The sequence below is a fragment of the Leptinotarsa decemlineata genome, unplaced genomic scaffold (genome assembly GCF_025532065.1).
Source record: "Leptinotarsa decemlineata unplaced genomic scaffold, Ldec_3_MD MMD2_tig00002082_RagTag_RagTag, whole genome shotgun sequence".
Lineage (NCBI taxonomy): Eukaryota > Metazoa > Arthropoda > Insecta > Coleoptera > Chrysomelidae > Leptinotarsa > Leptinotarsa decemlineata.
In genome coordinates, this window is record NW_027412573.1 from 3170213 (window position 1) to 3189573 (window position 19361).

The 19361-nt window shown below is 35.1% G+C and overlaps 1 protein-coding gene across 6 annotated transcripts in view; it reads right to left on the reverse strand.

Moving 5' to 3' along the window:
- Not3 (CCR4-associated factor Not3) overlaps positions 1 to 18017 on the reverse strand; it is a 29567-nt gene extending 11550 nt beyond the window's left edge. For 2 of the 6 annotated variants that reach the window (XM_074176834.1, XM_074176831.1), the window contains exons 1-9: positions 17772 to 18016; positions 17336 to 17568; positions 16393 to 16548; positions 13927 to 14106; positions 10566 to 10865; positions 5331 to 5432; positions 4985 to 5276; positions 4734 to 4846; positions 4500 to 4652 (exon numbers count right to left, since the gene is read on the reverse strand). In XM_074176834.1, coding sequence (XP_074032935.1) covers positions 4500 to 4652; positions 4734 to 4846; positions 4985 to 5276; positions 5331 to 5432; positions 10566 to 10865; positions 13927 to 14106; positions 16393 to 16548; positions 17336 to 17568; positions 17772 to 17796 — 1554 coding nt within the window. In that variant the 5' untranslated portion in view covers positions 17797 to 18016. Of the gene's footprint in view, positions 1 to 4499; positions 4653 to 4733; positions 4847 to 4984; positions 5277 to 5330; positions 5433 to 10565; positions 10866 to 13926; positions 14107 to 16392; positions 16549 to 17335; positions 17569 to 17771 lie in introns of all 6 variants that reach the window. The other 4 variants (XM_074176832.1, XM_074176836.1, XM_074176837.1 and 1 more) reach the window with 4 other exon arrangements.
- Positions 18018 to 19361: the final 1344 nt, after the last annotated feature.

The window sequence follows — 19361 nt, forward strand, 5'->3', positions numbered from 1 at the left end:
TCATAAGATAAAAAGTTGTCTTACAGTTGTCATTATTAATTTCCAAAACATAGGAATTTATGTTTATATATTTATATTTATATGCTGTAGTCAAAATCATGGCTTTTGTTTTAGACACGTTTAGTTTTAATTTGTTGACTTTCAAGTATTTATGAATCTCCTCTAAGCAGATATTCATTTTTGTCAAAACTATCTCTAAATCTTTATGAGATGTTGTTAACATTGTATCACCAGCAAATAAATTCATAAAGTCACAATTTTGACATAAACTGATGTCATTAATATATATAAGAAATAGTAAAGGGCCCAAGACACTTCCTTGAGGTACCCCAAATTTTGCGTCAATAGGAGATGAGAGATCGCTTAAGTAGTCAAACCATCCTAGCACTGTTCCTTTAAGACCTATAGCTTCCAATTTTTTTATTAATATATTACGTCAATTTTCTCAAAAGCTCTTCTTAAGTCTAAGAATACTGTTACAACATAATCTCTGTTGTCATTTTGACTTTGGGAGCAGGTATTATTATGCTAGTTTTCAGTTATACGAACCCAACGGTACTGTGGTCAAAGGTAGGAGGAACCATCTTGAAACACCACAATAAAACAAACATATACGTACTACTTTGTTCAAGAAATAAGGTGAATTTTCATTTTCCTCAAAAATATTTCATATATTCATCCATTTCTATTTTGTTCTCTTCAAAGTAGTCCCCCTCAGATATCATACACTTATGCCAGCGTTGTTTTCCATTCCTCGAAGCAGTTCTAATATGCACTTTTTGGTATGTCCTCAAGCTATCTCAGCAATTCGGTTTTTATTTCTCCAATCGTCGCCAAACGCCGTCCTTTCATGGGTCTCTTCAATTTTGGGAACAGGGGTGCCAAATCAGGTGAATACGATGGCTGAGGCATGATTACAATGTTGTTTTTGGCCAGCAGTGACGAGTGACGACAGTGAGAAGGTGCATTAACGTAATGCAAAAGCCATGAATTGTTTTCCACAGTACCACATGACCAAAAAAAAGCACTTGGCGTGCATTTTTTGGTCTTGGCTCTCCTCGTCTCTTCCGTTGGGACGATTGGACAAAAAAATCCCATATAATTTCGTTAAGTTATTTTGTAACAAACTAGTTTCCAGGTTTGTTAGCCGTGGTCTGCGATTTTTATCCCGACATTTGGTTCATAAGTAGATATTGTTCGGGTCTCGGGTTTTATTTGTTGTGAACATGGCTACATTCCTACGTTAGTTGGCCTTATTTGTACTTATTCTTTTTCAGTTGGAATTATCTTTGTTTTTCAATTTATATCGCCTTCGTATATATTCTTAAAGTTAGCTCTAAGTTCCGTCAAGCACTTGAATCTCATTGAACGTGCATGTTCTGCTTCCCATATCAGAACAAAAGTAATGTCACACAAAAATCATCAAATATAAAAATACACAACCGTCGACACGTAAATTTTTGTCATTAAACAAATTTATATTACTATAATTAGTTCAGTATTGGCCAAGCATAATCCAAACACGTAATACTATATAATTAGGTTGCAGAATTCTTCAGTGTTCTCCTGAATATCTCGAAACTATTCAATTCTGTAATTGGCAACGACAGTTGGTATTACATTTTGAGACTATCATATATAACACTGTCTTTAATCATAAAAATTTACCGATTGTAATCAACTATGCCAGATTGTTACATTACAACAGCAAGAGTCGGTCCAAGAACATAGCCATGTGGTACACCGCAAAGAAACATTTTTGTATGTGACAGGAGTAGTTAAGTTAGGAGATTGTATACTCAAAATAGCGGCCGTTGTGCCGGAATCACGTGACGGATGTGACCTATCGTCGATCATTTTTTGAAACAACTGAACATCAGATTGGAATGTCATTTAACTGTCATTTATCGTGCCACCTATGAATTCAATTTTCAATCTGTCAAATGTCAGCGTCACCTATAAATTTCATTTGAAATTTGATAATAGAATTGATAATAGAGTGTTGCTAAATAGATTTGCCCTCTTATAGTTAGAAAACAGAAGAACATATTATGCCTGTATCTTCATATATAAATTGATTCATAATCTGGTTAACTGCCCTTATCTGTTATCTCACGTACCAAGACAAAGTATCAAATCAAATCAAATATGCTTTATTGTCCAAAGTATAAACTCGTTGACAAAGCTAATCATGTATAAATGAGTGTCACTATAATAACTATACATTGGTTTAATGTATGTGTCATATTGAAATATGGTTTCGATTTTTAGTGCACAGCTAAAATAATTATACATAAATAAATGAATATGCATATATAAACACACATAAATACCACACACATACATATTTATATACATTCTAAATGAACGAATAGTCAGACATCAACATAAGAAGTGCTTGAACAGGGAATAATTTTATTTCAGAATTCCATCCATATCTTTATCAAAGTACTCTTGAACACTATAAAACACCTGGTCAATGAGAACTTGCTTTACAGACTTCATGAACTGATAAGGTGATTGGATATCTTTAAGACTGGTCGGTAGATGGTTGTATATTTAGGCTGCATTATAGATCAATGAGTTTTTAATGAAATTTGATGATGGAATAGGCAGTCTTAATTTGTCGCTTTGGCGAGTGAAACCAATAACAACATCGTAAGATGATTTGTTCTTATGTACAAGGCACACAGTTTCGAGTATGAATAAAGAAGAAAATGTTAGTAATTTTTGCTCCTTGAACAAGGGTTTACAAGACTCTCTAGGCCCAACTTTGCACAGATATCGGATGGCACGCTTTTGGAGAATGAAGACTGTATTGAAGTGTTGTTGGTTGCAGGTGCCCCAGAATGATATGCTATACCTTAGATGCGATTCAACCACAGCGTGGTACACAATTTTTGCAGTTACAATACCCAATTCATTCGACACCGTTCGTAAAGCATAACATCCCGAAGCTATTTTTTTGCTCAGCAAATTAATATGGTTATTGAAATTGAGGTTGCTGTCCAGAATGATTACAAGAAATTTATTTAGTTTTTTGTTTGATATATCATTACCCTTTGGAATGCCTGACAAGTTGCAATTGAATGATATAAGAATGGTTTTTTCTATATTGAAGGATAGCAGATTGGAGTTGCACCACTCTCTCACTTTAAGAACTTGTGCTATTTTATTTTAAAGATCCTTTTCATTAGTGTCATGCCACAGGATGGTTGTACCATCTGCAAAAATTGTGAACGTTCCCTCAGAATCAATATAAGCTAGATCATTAAAATACAACAAAAACAATACCGGCCCCAGTACCGAGCCTTGGGGTAGTCCGTGTCTAACAGAGACAATATCTGACAACGTGTCAGTTCTCACAACTTGGGTTCGTTGACTTAGATATGATTTCATTCAGTTAAGGCTTTGATTTCTGAAACCATAGTGTTGGAGTTTGCGTAGCAGAATTTCGTGGTTCACACAATCGAAAGCTTTCGACAAGTCACAGAAGACTGCTGCGCATTTCTTTTTCAGGTTCAACTCAGAGTAAAGTCTTTTTAGCAGATGGAAAATTGCATCCCCTGTACTCTTTTTGGATTGAAAGTCAAATTGTTGAGGATTTAAGATTCTGTTGGCAGATATGAAATTCATCAACCTAATTTTTACCAATTTTTCTATGATTTTACCAAAGGTTGGAATAAGCGAGATGGGTCGAAAGTTTGAAGGATCTGTTTGAAGTAGTAGAAACGAATTTTTTTTCTATTTGCCTTTGCCTAGGATCAACGTGTTAATAAAATCTCCAGTTTATAACATCTGTAAAATTTTAATAGTTTCTATCAAGAATGTGATGTTTCTGTTGTTCCATTTGGACGCTTCAAGTATATAATTCGTAACAAGCTATTTTCTATGCAAGTCGAACTAGAATCTAATTTCAACCCATAAGTGAAATACTGTGTTTCAACTCTCTGCACAATGCTATTAGAATTCTACAGTATGTTTTTTTTATTATATGGCTGTGCGACGGACTGTGGCTGCTCATCGTTTTGAGGTTCAACTCAGTACACCTCGAACTTCACTGTTTAAGAACTCTTTCATCAATTACAGAACTGCGTTTATGTGGAATAAACTTCCTGAGACCGTTTTTTCAAATTAATTCAATCTGCAACGATTCAAATCCAATTTGAATCGCTACTATCGCAATGGCACCGCTCATAGACCGACTCAAGGATTTTCCTGTAGTGCTTGTGTTTTGTTCTTAAAAAATCAGGGTTCATGGTTCAAATGTATATGAACCTATATCTACAACTTACATTGTTTCTCCATAAATCTTCTATTGCAATCTGTGACATTTTAACATAGAACACAAAAGTTTTTTTAGGCATATTTCCTACAAAGGTGTTCACTGCTCTTCAATCACCCAATACACTATAGTAAATTTCCATCTTGTTGAACAAAAATATAAATGAAGAAAATCAGCAACCTGCAGATCGATGATAAGTCAGGTTATTTCTTACCTTTTCGTCGGCACCATTTGCGACGGGTTGAGTCGATTCTACCTCCATAGAAAGCGTTTCAGCATTGGTGGTCGGTTCGGGACTTATACAATTACTTTGTACATGTGATTCGACGAAGGGTTTCTGAGGAGGGTTCGTAGAATTTTGTAAACGCTGAAAGATTGGAAACAGTCATGATTGTGTCTTCACAATAAACGAAGAAAATATCATCTTACACTTCTAGACAATACTCACTATAAACGAGGAAATAGGATCTGAATGAACGGATGTAACGGCATTAGATGAATTTTGTGTTTGTACTTGACTAACGATACTTATCACAGATGCGGGGTTACTTTCACCGCTTGCTACAATAAAAAAATAAATCGTTACCATCTCGACAAACAAGGATTCTAGATGACTATAATATCAACTCCTAGAGAAGATGCGACATCACATTAGCGGACATTCAAAAATTATTTTGACCTACAAAAAAAAAAAGTTACCTATCGACTCACTCGTCACTTTAGCGACGGAACTCGCCGCGACGGCAGCGAAATTGCTCGACGGCACCACCGGCGCTGTCGTCGTCGCCTGCTGCTGGACAGGCGAGGCTTCCCTAAACGGGGCGGGCAGTTTGCTGGGCGTGCTGCTCACCAGGGTCGGTTTGCTGGGCGTCGACGTGGCGCTGTTGCCGCTGTAGTTCAGCGCGGAGTTGCCGCTCACGTTCATCAGCGAGGAGGTGGACGTCGTGGAAGTGACCGACACAGATGCCCGCACGGGCGTCGGCTTCACGGGCTGAAACATTGGAACATGGTTTTTTTTCTTGGGGAAGAACACCGCGATACTCACTTGACTCATAAAGGAGTTTGGAACGTCGGCAGAGAACTCGGTATGAATTAGATGAGCTAGGAGCTCGGAGTTCTGAGTATCGAAATTCAAACCGCTCAAATACTGAAAAAAATTCGGTTACTAGAGTGTTTTCTATAACCTGAATCTAGCGAGGAATTCCGGTTAAGCGTACGTCGTCGAGTTTTTCCAAATCTCCGAATGTGCCAATAGAATTTGTAAATACCTTTTTTTTTCATACGGGAAGAAAATTTTAAAATTTCGTCTTCTTAGTTTTTCAGATCAGAGGATCGGAGTTGTCAAGACCAAATAAAATGCTGCCATTTGAATTGGTGGACTTTAATTAAACAAATATAACCAAGTTTTTGAATAGGTTTCTAGAAAGCTAAACACGTCTTTCATAAATGAGATGACAAATCGTTTTTCAGTTGACTTAAACACTATAATCTTTTGAACTATTGTTTAAATTAAAATGTCCTATGTTTTTATACCACTTGTATTTGTAAACAACGTTACTTCAGGACATTTTTCAAACAAATACAATGAACTGAAATAATTAACAATGTGCACGTACACCCTTATATATCTATACACCGTAGGTAATAACAGATGGTCCTTAATGACTTTATTACCTGAACTTTGTTTACCTGTAACAATGAGGGTAGGCTTCAAATTCAAATATTTGGTAATGACAACCCTGATTTCTAGAATGAATATTTTATTTTGAAACTGATATGTGCCAATAGGTGAGTTCCGGAAGTCTCTATATAATTATGAATAGGTCACGTTTGCGGACATCTTCTTCGAATTAGCAATGAGCACAAGACATCTATCCAATCAATAATCTATTTATATAAAATTCTCGTGTCACAGTGTTAGTTACCTTACTCATTGAAAATGGCTTGACCCCTAAGTGATAATGGTGCTCCACATCAAACATTTTTTAATAGCTATTTCAGTAATTTAATCATTTTAGATAAATTATTCCCGTGAAACGTCTACCGGTATCACTTCTCACTCAGTAAACAGCTCGGAGTATGGATGAGAACCAAGCGGTCTCCTGTCTCTCTGACACAATAAGCCAGCCTTCTCTCACTGCCTAAACAGTTTTCGGCCGCTATTATCGTTTATCCATCGAGCGTAGTTTGCGATACCATCGATGCTGTCAATTATCCAACAGAGTTTTTGAACTTATTGAATTTGCCAGGCTTGCCACTGCATAATTTACAACTGAAGGTTGGATCGCTCTGTAATTTGAATTCACTACGGCTGTGCAACAGCACCCGATTAGTCATTGAAAAATGAATGAAAATCGTTGTTGAAGCCACCATTTTAAATGTTAAGTTCCGAGGTGAAAATATATTACTACCACGAATTTCTATTATACGTACAGATGTGCCAATTGCAACTTGTGCAACTGTGTGCAACTTCCAACTACACATATCGGAAAAGTCTAGGGATATTTTTATAACATACTAAATATCATAAAAATAAATGCATGAGGTCGTTTAATTTCGATTAAATTGGTATACTCGACCACCCTGTAGATTTATATGGGTTGAACAAAGCCTGCAAAAACGGTAACTAATCTTTTATCAAGTTTTTTACAAAATGTAGGTTTTCGGCTAAAATGAATAATCTGAAAGTGTCGAGTTTGTACATTCTATGCAGTTCTTGCTCAGCAATTAAACTGGAAATATTTTGCTTTAACATGGAACGCCATCACTTACCATTGGCTGAGATGAATAGAGCTGTAGGGCTTCTTCGAGGTGGCATGCGACAAAATGATGTAGCTCTTCGTTTGGGGGTCTCCCAAAGTGTTATCAGTCGATTGTGGCGGCGTTTCCGTGAAACTGGCAGTCTAGCCGAACAACATCCAGGGCGAGGACGCGCTACAACTGCAGTTCAAGACCGATTTTTGGTCTTAACTGCAAGAAGACAACCGACAATCACAGCACCTGAGTTGGTTAACGTGTTGCAGCAGACGCACCAGGTAACCATTGGTCGTGATACTGTCAGAAATCGACTGCATGAAGCAGATCTCCACAACAGAAGGCCACTTAGATGTCCACCTTTGTCGAGAGGCAATCGCGGTAGAAGATTAGAGTGGTGTCAAGAACATCAAAACTGGGATGCAAATGATTGGGCCACAGTTTTGTTTACAGACGAATCCAGATTTGGATTTCATCCAGATTCTCGTCGAGTAAGACTGTGGAGACGACCTGGAAATAATGAACGTTTGAGACACGTCCAGGAAGTCCACACATACAGAGGTGGTACAGTAATGCTATGGGGCGGAATCATGATCGGCGGCAGAACCGATCTCGTTTTTCCAAATCGCTCCCTCACAGCTCGACAATACCTCGACACCATTCTTCTACCTATCGTCCGTCCGTTTGCTGGTGGTGTTGGTGAAAACTTCCACCTAATGCACGATAATGCTCGTCCACATGTCGCGCGTCTAGTGACTGACTGGCTCATCAACAAAGGAGTTGATGTATTGCCATGGCCAGCACAATCACCGGACCTGAATCCCATCGAGCATGTGTGGGACATGCTTCAACGAAGAATTACTCCGCATATGGGGAACATTCTCACAACGTTTCAATTGAGAGAGCTTTTAATCGCTGAATGGGCAAATGTACCTCAACAAGACATTGACAATCTCATTTTGTCGATGCACGATAGATGTAGGGCCGTAATAAACCAGCGTGGAGGCCATACTTTGTACTGATTCCAATTTTTTTTGTATTATGATTTTTTTTCGCGGTGCCAAAGAAGAGCCATATTTTTTTTAGTTCTGCTTATATGCGCACTCAGTATTTTTGACCATTTAATAAATTTTGTTGTAAGTTACATTCGTTTAATAATCACCCGTCAACTTTTTTTTCCCTAAAGCGATCTAAATAAAAATTATTGCCATTTTTAAAAATATCCCTAGACTTTTCCGATGTGTGTATATTGGCATTTGCAATGATTATCAATAAGTCCCAAGGCCAAATAATGTCCGTTTGTGGCTTGGATTTCAGCACACCATGTTTTTCACACAGACAATTATACATGGCATGCTCTTGAGTGGGCAAACCATCTGATAGAAATAATTCATGTGTCAAAACAACGTTTACCGAGTCAGCTATGCTATATTTTTTGTAAATTGTGAAAAATCGATATCCTTATCAATGTGAATTTTTTTGAGTAAACAACAAGTTTGTTTAAAGCAAGTTACTTTATTATGTAGTATGTAAGATCACTTGCAGACGTCAAAACAAAGAGTTCAGAGATGAAAGTACCTCGCTTTTACAATATAAAATTTTCATGACAAAAAGGGTAAAACACTGAAAGTCAAAATTAAAGTATTCTTGTGAAGGGTAAAAGTTGTTGTGTAGCAACATGTCATTATTATTTCTTTTATTTTAATAGCAGTACTGTTTTTTATTTATAATAAACCAACATGTAAAACCATCAAGATTAAACTGTTTTAAAAGATATTTTATCTTAATTATGATTGTAAACCTGCAGTTTGGTTAGGTCAACTTGAGTTAAGTCGTATAGTCAAGTCACAATATAGCCAGAGTCTTGATTCAAATTTTCGTCAGAATTCTAAATGTAAAGTCAAAATTCCAGTTTTCCAACTCTTGAATAAGTGTAAAGCTGAAATTTCAAGTTTGCAATTGAAATTCCAATTTCAAATTCGAAACTTCAATTAAATAAAAACTCCAAACCCAAGATTTTGATTTTGAACTCAACATTTTCAACTCAACTCTATTACGAGGGTTGCCTTTTATATTTCGGGATTAGAGAACAAAAACAAATATTAATCATCGAAAATCACTTTATTGTTTTTCAAAATATTCCCCATGAAGAACTATACACTTTTGCATGCGTTTGAATCAACTGTCAAAACACTTTTGCCACTCTGATTGAGGTATCTCCAAAACATGCATTCTGAACGCAGCAACCGCTTCTTCAGGTGTCGAAAAACATTGACCTCTCAGTTTGTTTTTTACGTCCGGGAATAAAAAGAAGTCATTCGGTGCCAAGTCAGGACTATACGGCGGATGACTCATCAAGTCAATGTTTTGTGTGCTCAAATATGCAGTTGTTTGAGCCGATGTGTGAGAACTCGCACTGTCATGGTGAAGAGTGATCCGTCTTCGGCGGTTGGTTTTCCTGATTTCTTGGAAGACAACTGGCAAACAAATGGTTGTGTAACACTCAGAATTTACTGTTCTACGTTGTTATAGTGGTACGGTTGCGACATGTCCAGTTTTTCCGAAAAAACAGGCGACCATTTGCTTAGAAGTGCTGTTTACTTTCGAGCTCATACGCGTAAATCCACGATTCATCACCTTTCACGATGTCATAGACTTGTTTCAAAGCATGGCGATCGTATTTTTTGAGCATTTCCTTCGACCAATCGACACGAGCCTTTTTCTGAGCGATTGACAAATTGTGTGGGATCCAACGCAAACAAATTTCTTTGACAGTCAAATGTTTATGCAATATTGAATGTATGCTGGTCCCACTAATGCCTAAGGTTGTCTCAATCCCACGATAGGTCACATGACGATCTTGCAATATCAGTTCGCGCACAGCATCAATGGTTTTCAGAACAACTGATTGAATTCACCATACCATCGATAAACACTGGTCCTTGATGGAGCTCCATCGCCAAAAATTGAATTAAGTTCATCCCTGCACTGTTGCTGAGTTAATCCAAATCGAAAGTTGTAAAAAATAATCGCACGAAAATGTTCTCGATTTAATTCCATTTTTGGGCCGAGATGAATCTTTTAAGTTACTGTAAACAACACAAATAGCGCGCGTATGTCAAAACGTTCTGAGTACGTATCAGCTCAAAAATGTCCAACTTTACGATAGAGCTGTCAGTTGCCAGATTGCAACACTACGGTTGCCAAATCCCGAAACATAAAAGGCAACCCTCGTAACCTGCTTCAATTCAGAATTCCCAATTTTTCTCAGAATACAGGCCTCAAACTTTGTTTTCAGAACTTGAAATCGAATTGAAAAAGCAGAAAGTTAAGTATAATTGGAGTTAGGTCTGAATTGAGAATTCAAACTTGGAATTCCAATTAACAATTCGGAAATCGGACTAAAATAATTTGACCCATTCAAAATTTTCCGGGGACAGACTTCCGTAAACCCACCGTAAGTTTGCACAAGAAAAAACCAACCAAGAACTAATCGAAACAACTTTGAACATAAAAAACCACTAACCTTCGGCTGCTCCTTCCCCACGACCTTCTTATCAGTCTCGTTGGTGGTATCCATGGAATGGTTAAAATTCGAATTGTTCATCAGGGGCGGCGATGAAACAGGCGACGAACCCGATATGATAGACGTCGGCGTCCCGCCGGTATCGTTACTGTCCGTCGTCGCGGACGAAGGAAGGCCCACTCCCGAAAGTTCGACTTCGTCCATGCCGGTAATCTCATCGTAAATGAATTCGTTATCGGCGAAATCCGGTTCTGCGTGACTCTCTATATAATATTCAACATCGTCTTTTATATTCTTTATCTACAAGGTGACACAAAACAAAATGTATAAATGAGATCTCTTAGTCTGTGAGTCACGTTAAGTGAAGTGCAAGTAATGGAGGGGTTAGGTCGAGAGAGAAAAAGCATGTTTTTCAAGTAACGATCGCTTTTGTTGTTTTTCGTTATAGACTTCCACTCTCTGCTCTAAATGTTTTTTTGAAAACCTACACACTTTGGGCAACGAAAAAATACTAAAGTGTTATCAATCAAATACGTGATAAAACATGCTTTTATAAATGAAATCATACTTCATTATCCAAAAATTTTAACATCTCAGTGGCGAAGTCTTGTGAAGTATAATAAGTATATGAAACATATAGAAAAAAATAATAAATTTCAAAAAATATTCATGGCATAAGATACAAAAATAATTCAACATTAAAGGTTGATTGATCAAAAATTAAAGTTTACGGGCATTATACCCAAAATTTCACGATGCAGTGCTAATGCCAAAGAGGCCAAATCCCTTTATTTTTATAAAAATAAAGCTGAAGAATAGTTGATAAAAACTGATCGACATTTCTTCCATAATTTGATAAATCGATGATTCGTTACAAAAAAATAGTTCAAATGTTACATTAATGTTTTTATACTCCTGAAATAATGTATTATATTGAATTATTTATCCTTATAACAAGTTCAACTTTGTAAGGTTTTTGTTAATTTATTCATGCAAATTGTTGTTGTGATAGTTTTCTGTATCTGTATTCATTCATGAACAATTAAAAATAAATGAATCAAAATAACACAAACATATGAATATAAGCCTTAATGTACTGTTATGTTTACTACGCGGGTTCGACAATAATTGGCCTGACTGTACAATTAAACTCAACTTTATCCCACTTCTGACACCTTTATTGTGAATTATCCCCTGAAAAAAAATAACGCCGGCCGCCGCTGGTTTTCGTCGATCGACAATGACTTGGTCGCGCTCAACTGTACTTGTGCTTCTGGATCGGCTTCCGAAGTTTTCCACTGGGATATATAAGCAACACCAACAAACAGAGGAAGCAAGTTTAGTTGAAAGTGCGGTACGAAGTGAGCAATTAAGGCAATAGACATTTGAGTATCAGTCTGAAGTTCAGTTAAAGGTGTTGTGTTGTATCTGCAGTGTAGTAATGAAATAAAGTTGGGTTTAATCATCCCACAGAGAAAACGTAACAGTACATATTTATACAAAACGTACAAATGCTTTGCTTTTACTTATTATGAGAAGCTTACCGAAGTCCTCACTATACGGAAATAATGTTACAAAATAGGAGAACTTTCTTTAGAAACAACCGTCTTACACTCCAAACCTTACATATACAGATTATTCAACTTTTGTGCTAAACAAAACATGATCTATATAGAGAAATTGTTCATAAAATTTGAACATTTAAAAAGTTAAATGGGAATTGGGTTATTACACCAAATGCAAGTTTGAACAGAATAAAGTTGGCAACAGCGCCTATATTAAGTTCAAATAATTTATATGTAAATAGATATTCTACTTTAAAAAAGGAAAATTATCTTTATAAATCAACAATTAAGGCAAAATATAAATTATATTTCAATACCACCTCTCAAGCCACATAAACAACAGTTGTTTTGTTATTTATTTATATATAGGAAGATAGGTTAGGTGCACGAAATGTCACGTCATAGAATGTCTCGGAACTTAAGTAAACAGAACAGCATTCCTCTGAAATATGTCATCTTTGTTTGTCTCATACAGGTTACAGATTCATTGTCCTTTATTAACTATAACCGATGTTGCCAAATGGTGAAATAGAAACGAATCCCTTTAATGTTGAATGCATTATTTTATTCCTCTTTTTTAAATATTTAAATAATTTTTTAAAGAAAAAGGTTGAAATGATAAGTTTAAAATGCGTTGTTTGAGAGCTCTTTTATGAAAAGTACTTGATTTTTGTCAGGAGGAACATTTTCCATCATTTTACTTTTAATCAGTTTTTTGAATGGACTATAATAATCTGTTTTGGCCTTATTATTTCCTGTGAGCTACAGATTGAGTTGTCAATATGTCCAGTTATTTACAAATATTATTATAAATGACTCTCTGTTTGACAAATTGAAACATCAAAAATTATAATGGTACGCTACTGATCAACCGATCACACTGATATTTCTGTCAACAGCCACTGTCAGTTTTTCAACTGCTTTGGTGTGAGTTATGTGCTCCGATTTCAGGATTTCCTAATTAAAAAAAAAGAACTCGCCAAAAACGGTAAAACTTCCTCTATATAAAAAAAATAAAAATGTTAAAAAGTTTTGCTCATCTAGGTGATCTCTATGAAATAGAGTCTGTCTGTTTTAGTTTTGTATATATTTAAAAAGAACTCGAAATAAAATTATATCGGAAACCATCTAAAAAAAATTAACAGAAACTCTAATATATTCAAAAATTACTGAACACATCGAAAAATGGCTGAAAACCTAGTTTGTTCATCTTCATGAGTTCTACACAAAAGTTGGACAAGTGTTTTGACTTATGATAGTACAGAAAAATACACCCTGTATCCTGGAAACGAAAAATTCCATAGAACGATAAAAGAGTTCTACGAAATTTCCGGTTGATTCCGATTAATTAATTGATTGATAATTGACGAAAAATCAAATCAATGAAAATAACACTTTTCAATTTCAGTGAAACGAGTTCGGAATAAAACTTGGATCTGTATATCATCCTTACTCAAAAAATATGCTTTTATTTATCTACCAAAGAATATCTGAATTAAGTTGAATGAACACTGTCAGAAAACATAGTCCTCTCACATTGACAAAAATGAATAAATTCAAAAGATATTACGCACTTAGAAAAATAGTTTTCAAATTAACTGATACTGAATGACATATCGAAGAAATCTTGGTTCATCTACAAAATAATCTTGAATTGGATTAGTTAAAAATAACATTTTCATATGAGGAACTTACATTTACTGACTATAGCTGATTCTGAAACCTCTGATTTCAGCCCAAAATATTTTTATCATGAATTATGTTTAAAAACACAAAATTGCCTCTACAACTCTTACCTGTTCCACTTCCACGGACATATTATCCAACATTCTCAATAGTGTTTCCAATTTCCTGATGTGAAACCTATGTTTTTCTAATTTCGACTTCAGCTCCTCTATCCTATCCTGTTTGTCTTTGTCGAGTTTTTTTTTCTTATTAGATAGCAACTGTTCAATTTCGGATTCAAAACTGTCAGTCTGAAAATCAATGTGAAAAATATCATCAGGGGTCTGTTACCAAAATAACAGCAGAGATGAATCTAAGGAGAGAGACACAAAAGCTCAGACTAGATAGAATACCAATAGTTAAGGTCACTTGAGTTGAATACTTGTTTTCTCACATTTTCTTGCCTACATAAATTAAAATATTATCATTATTCAATAAATTTTTGCTATCAATATTTGCACTTTTTTCGACATTACTACTACTTCAACCGAAGGTCCAATTTCAAGTATTTTCAAAAGTTTCAACATTTTATTTGTTATTTCAACAGATTTTATGCTGTTCTTGCTTACTTCCAGTCAAATGAGAAAAAAATAGTTTCTCTTGGCAAGGCAATAATGAATCAGAAACTGCTTCTGCTTTGCTTGTACTGCAAAGTTGCTTTGGATTCGAATCCCTTTACATCTTATTCTAAAGAAGTATTTTGATCCCAGACACCTTCCTCAAGAAATGATTCAAATCAAAATTAATAACAACCAATCAAACACACCAGAGATGAGATATTAATAACATAATGAAATCCGAGACATTCTGATCACATTGAGCATTGTTTGAACTTCAGAGGGTGTCCCACTAAAACGAGACATTAGAAAAATATTGTCTCTGTTTTGCTGGACACCCTAGCTCTACAAACAATGAATCTATTGAAAACATTTTGCCCAAACCAAAACTGTCTCCCAACGCTCGTTTTGCTAATCAAAGCATCGTCAGGATATGACTAAAACAGATTTAGTAAGATATAACTACAACTAAGATATAACTTCTGATTTGACTAAAACATGTTTAGTTATATGAAAACTTGTTTTAGTCATCTTCTGATATGACTAAATCAGGTTTAGTTATATCCAAACCTATTTAAGATACATCTAAACCTGTTTGAAATACATCTAAACCTGTTTTAGTCATCTGATATGACTAAAACAGGTTCAGTTGTATCTAAAGCTGTTTTAAGTCATCTTCTGATATGGCTAGATGAGATTTAGTTATATCTAAAGCTGTTTTAGTCATCTTTAGTTATATCTAACTAAACCTGTTTTAGTCATAGCCTGATGATGCTACCTTGGTTAGCGAAATGCATGTCAAGAAACGGTATTTTCATTCGGGTGTAGAAAAAGTGTCTTCAATAAATAATTAAGTAATATAATGATATATATATATATATATATATATATATATATATATATATATATATATATATATATATATATATATATATATATATTATGAATCAAATGAATACTGTTTGAAAATATGATAGAAGCAATCTTCAAGAAATATTGTGCATCAGAACTGTCAATGAGGCAACAACCAAGGCACAAAATAGTTTGAAATGTAACATAAATTTATAGATGATATATGAAGCACCCTCAACGAAACTACAATTATTTACAATACCTTTATCTGATTTCTGACATAGATCACTTACCGAAAACGGCTGAAAGAAAAAAAAAGTATGTGGTAAAGTTTACTGTGAAATTGAATTTCAAAAATCCTCAAAAGGACAGTAAATATTGTAAATCTAGTTTCTTTTGTAACAAATCTACCAAATGAAAATTTGTAAAAAAATTACCTAATAAAAGGTAAAACTGTAATCTCTGGATTGCAGAATGAATCCAAAAGAAGCACTTTTCAGAATCAAAAGAAATGCAATACTCTTTTTCATGCATGTTTCTTCAACCAAGTCGGCTTCTTCAGGGGATGGATATCCATTTTAATCCAATTCACTCTTTTATCTGAACAAATGTAGTTGTTTTTCATTCAGAATAAATTATTATTATTCACTAAGACATCTAAAAATGGTAACTCCCGTTATTTTCAATTTCATATGTTAAATATTTGGAGTTCTGTTGTTAAGAGTTGAAGCAAAGTTCTCTACTTTGGATTATTCCTTGTTATGAATCACTCTATTGAAATTTGTGTGAACTCTCAACAGAAAAATTTGCAGCAAATCATTGATGTGTTTCGAAAAGTGAAAGTGAGAATCTCCCTGTTACATATAAATGGAGACCAGTTTTATTGTTAGGAATTATTTTTCCTCATCTCCTGAACACGCCAACTTGATTGGTGAAACACACATTGAGAAGAGAATTTGGAAAGTTACTTATTTTAGAAAAATTACTCAGTTTGTATACTTTATTATTTTTAATATATAACAGTTATGCACCCCAGAAAATTTTCACACAAAGCAGTATATGTCTTTGAACAAAATTTTCTAGACATGTTTGATTGGCTGATCAATTTCATAGACATCTTTCACTTACCCCGATATTCAGTTTTTCTATTGACAAAACCAGCCAGTGCTGAATTTCTTCACGCTCTTTTTGAGCCGGGTCCAATTTCTGAGCTGCTCCCAAACCCTCTTTTGAGTATGCCTTTGTTTTTGTTTCTCTTTCAACCACTTTGAACCTCTCCATTTGCTGTGAGCAAGGTAATCAAAATTAATTTCTTTTAAACAGAAGGGCACACTTTTGGCAAAGATAACTCGTAAAGAGCCAATATTTTTTCAAAATCTCATTGCGGTTTTGTTTAAAATTATACAAAAAAAAATTTATACACTGACCCGTTACTTGGTGAAAATCAATAACAGTAGCTCAAAAAAAAGATTTACCTTATGTAGGAAGGAAATAAAAATATAAAAACAAAAACAATTTCAAGGGAGAGGAGATTAACATCAATAAAGCTTGGCTACCGCACTAAATTACCCTTGTAAAAGGAGGTCATTAAATTCAACAAATTGAAATGACACCAATGGAATGTTAAATATGTGTCAATATGTAAATAACATTTAAAGTAATATACAAATAAAAATTTTAAAAAACTCAAACAAGCCAAAAGTACAGAACTCTATAAATAAATGATGGTCAAGTCATCTAACAAAAGATAATAAAATCCCATTCGGTAACAATCCCTATCAGCCTAAAAAATGTCAAGGAAAGTAGATGGGTGCACCAGGTTTTTTAAAAGGATTCATGAACAGTAAACAATTTTTTTTCAAACACAAACTTCAAAAAAAAAACTTGATCATGAAAAGAAGGTAACATTTTACAAGTCTATATTCCCAAAAGTAAGTCTCTGAAATAATCACAAGTTGCACCAAACTCTCATTTTGGATTAATGACCAACATATGTCAAGAATAAAAAAAAATCTTCAAATTCAACTCAAATTCCTCTGTCCAATGTTACCCTGGAAAGAGTAGTACTCACAGTCTCTATGAGTTTCCTATTATCCATAAGTATGCTTTTGTCCTTGATCTCAGCGGATGCAATCCAACTCTTTATTTGGTCTCGCAACCTCTGCAGTTTCTTAATTTCTTTCTTGAGATCGGCTTCATACTTCTCTTTCTGGTTATTATTCGCAGCATTGTGAACCTTTTGCCATATGTCATCGAAGGTTTCAACACCTTCCATCACTTTTTTTAAACATCTATCGATTTCACCTAGAACAGACAGTACCTTAAGTAAAATGTTTACTTTCAAGAGCTTCAGATGAATGTGATGTTTTTCCACTTTGGTGTGAGAAATTTCACCAAACATGAATAGGCAATCTCACAGAAATCATCTTTGGTGCTGATAAGATATGCGTAGTTCAACAAGGGGTACGTTTTTGGCAAAGTGTTTTTGGTCTCTGAATTTCACTTACCTTGTAATTTTCTTGTAGCCGCCATGACTGATCCCTTCAGTTCATATTAAAACTTACCACCTAAATCCAGTAACCTAAAACTTCCGATACCATACGAAAACATACAGTAGCGCTCAGCTATAATAATATAATTCAGTAAACCGTGTAGACCTTTGGCTAAATAATTATTTTTATTAAACATAAATAATCTGTCTATAGTATCCAATAAAAACTCCACGGCAGAGTTGCCAACATCGCATACAAAACTGAAAAAACCAAATGGTTGTTTGACAAGTGACATTAGTGGCTGTTTTTTTTCAAAGCGTTAATTTGCATCTAAAAATTTGTATAAAAAGCACAATTGACAACTCGATGTTCTATTATAACATAGACGAATCATCACAGTTTATTCACAATTTTTCCGTTTTGTTAAAATAATAAGTAGGTGTGACTTTGAGCCTTTCAGAAAGCATATCTTATATATAAACAAAGGTGATTATCCATCTCATAATATATTCAAATTATCAGTCACATGTGTCATATGTCACAGTTGTTGAGAACAGATACATGCGACTATGTCTATTGCCGGGTAACTCCCAAATTTTATGGAAATCTGACATTGACATAGCTGCAGTCCACTGAAATGACGATCGTCATCTGAGTGGAATGCAAGTGGTGAACCAACTCCAAAGCGTGCAAAGACGCAACAGTCAGCTGGCAAGGTTATGTTTTTTTTAGGACAAAACACAAGCACTACAGGAAAATCCTTAAGGCGCTCTAAGAGCGGTGCCGGTGCGAAAGTAGCGATTTACGTTGGATTTTAATCACTGGAAATTTGGATAAACACTCTTAGGAAGTTTATTCCACATAAACACAGTTCTCCAAAAGAAAGAGTTCTTAAGCAGGGGAGTTTGGGATGTAGTGAGTTAAACCTCAGAACGATGGGTAGCCACAGTTTGTCGCGTATTTTTTATATGTACCGCTCTTTTGGTGGAATCAATTTGACAAGTTACTTGAACACTTCCTCTAAACGTATTTATAGAAGAGAGACAAATCCCCAGTCTTTCTTCGATGTTCCTGACTGTCAATGTCCCAAGTGATGTTCGCGTCTCCGATCAGAAGAATGGCTCTTTTCTGGATGGAATCCAGCAGCTTCAGGAAATGCTCAGGGGCGGAGCTCCATACATGAGAAAAATACTCCAAAGAAGGTCTGATCTGAGCTTTATGACGCATCAAAAGTTGCTGAGGTGTGTACAGTTTTCTGGTTCGGAACAGTGTCGCAGTATTTTGGGATGCGCATGGTATAATATTCATCGACTATCTTGAAAAGGAAAAAACCATCAAAAGCAACTATTACATAGCGTTATTGGAGCATTTGAAAGACGAAATCGGGGAGAAACGGCCCTATTTGAAGAAAAAGTAGGTGCTCTTTCATCAAGACAATGTACGGTGTCACAAATCAATGGAAACGACGATAAAATTGCATGAATTGGTCTTCGAATTGCTTCTGCGTCCACCATATTCTTCAGATCTGACTCTCAGCGACAAGTTGTACTATAAAAATTTTGTATCGAAAAAATTGTATAGCCGCTATAATTGTTGTATCGTTGA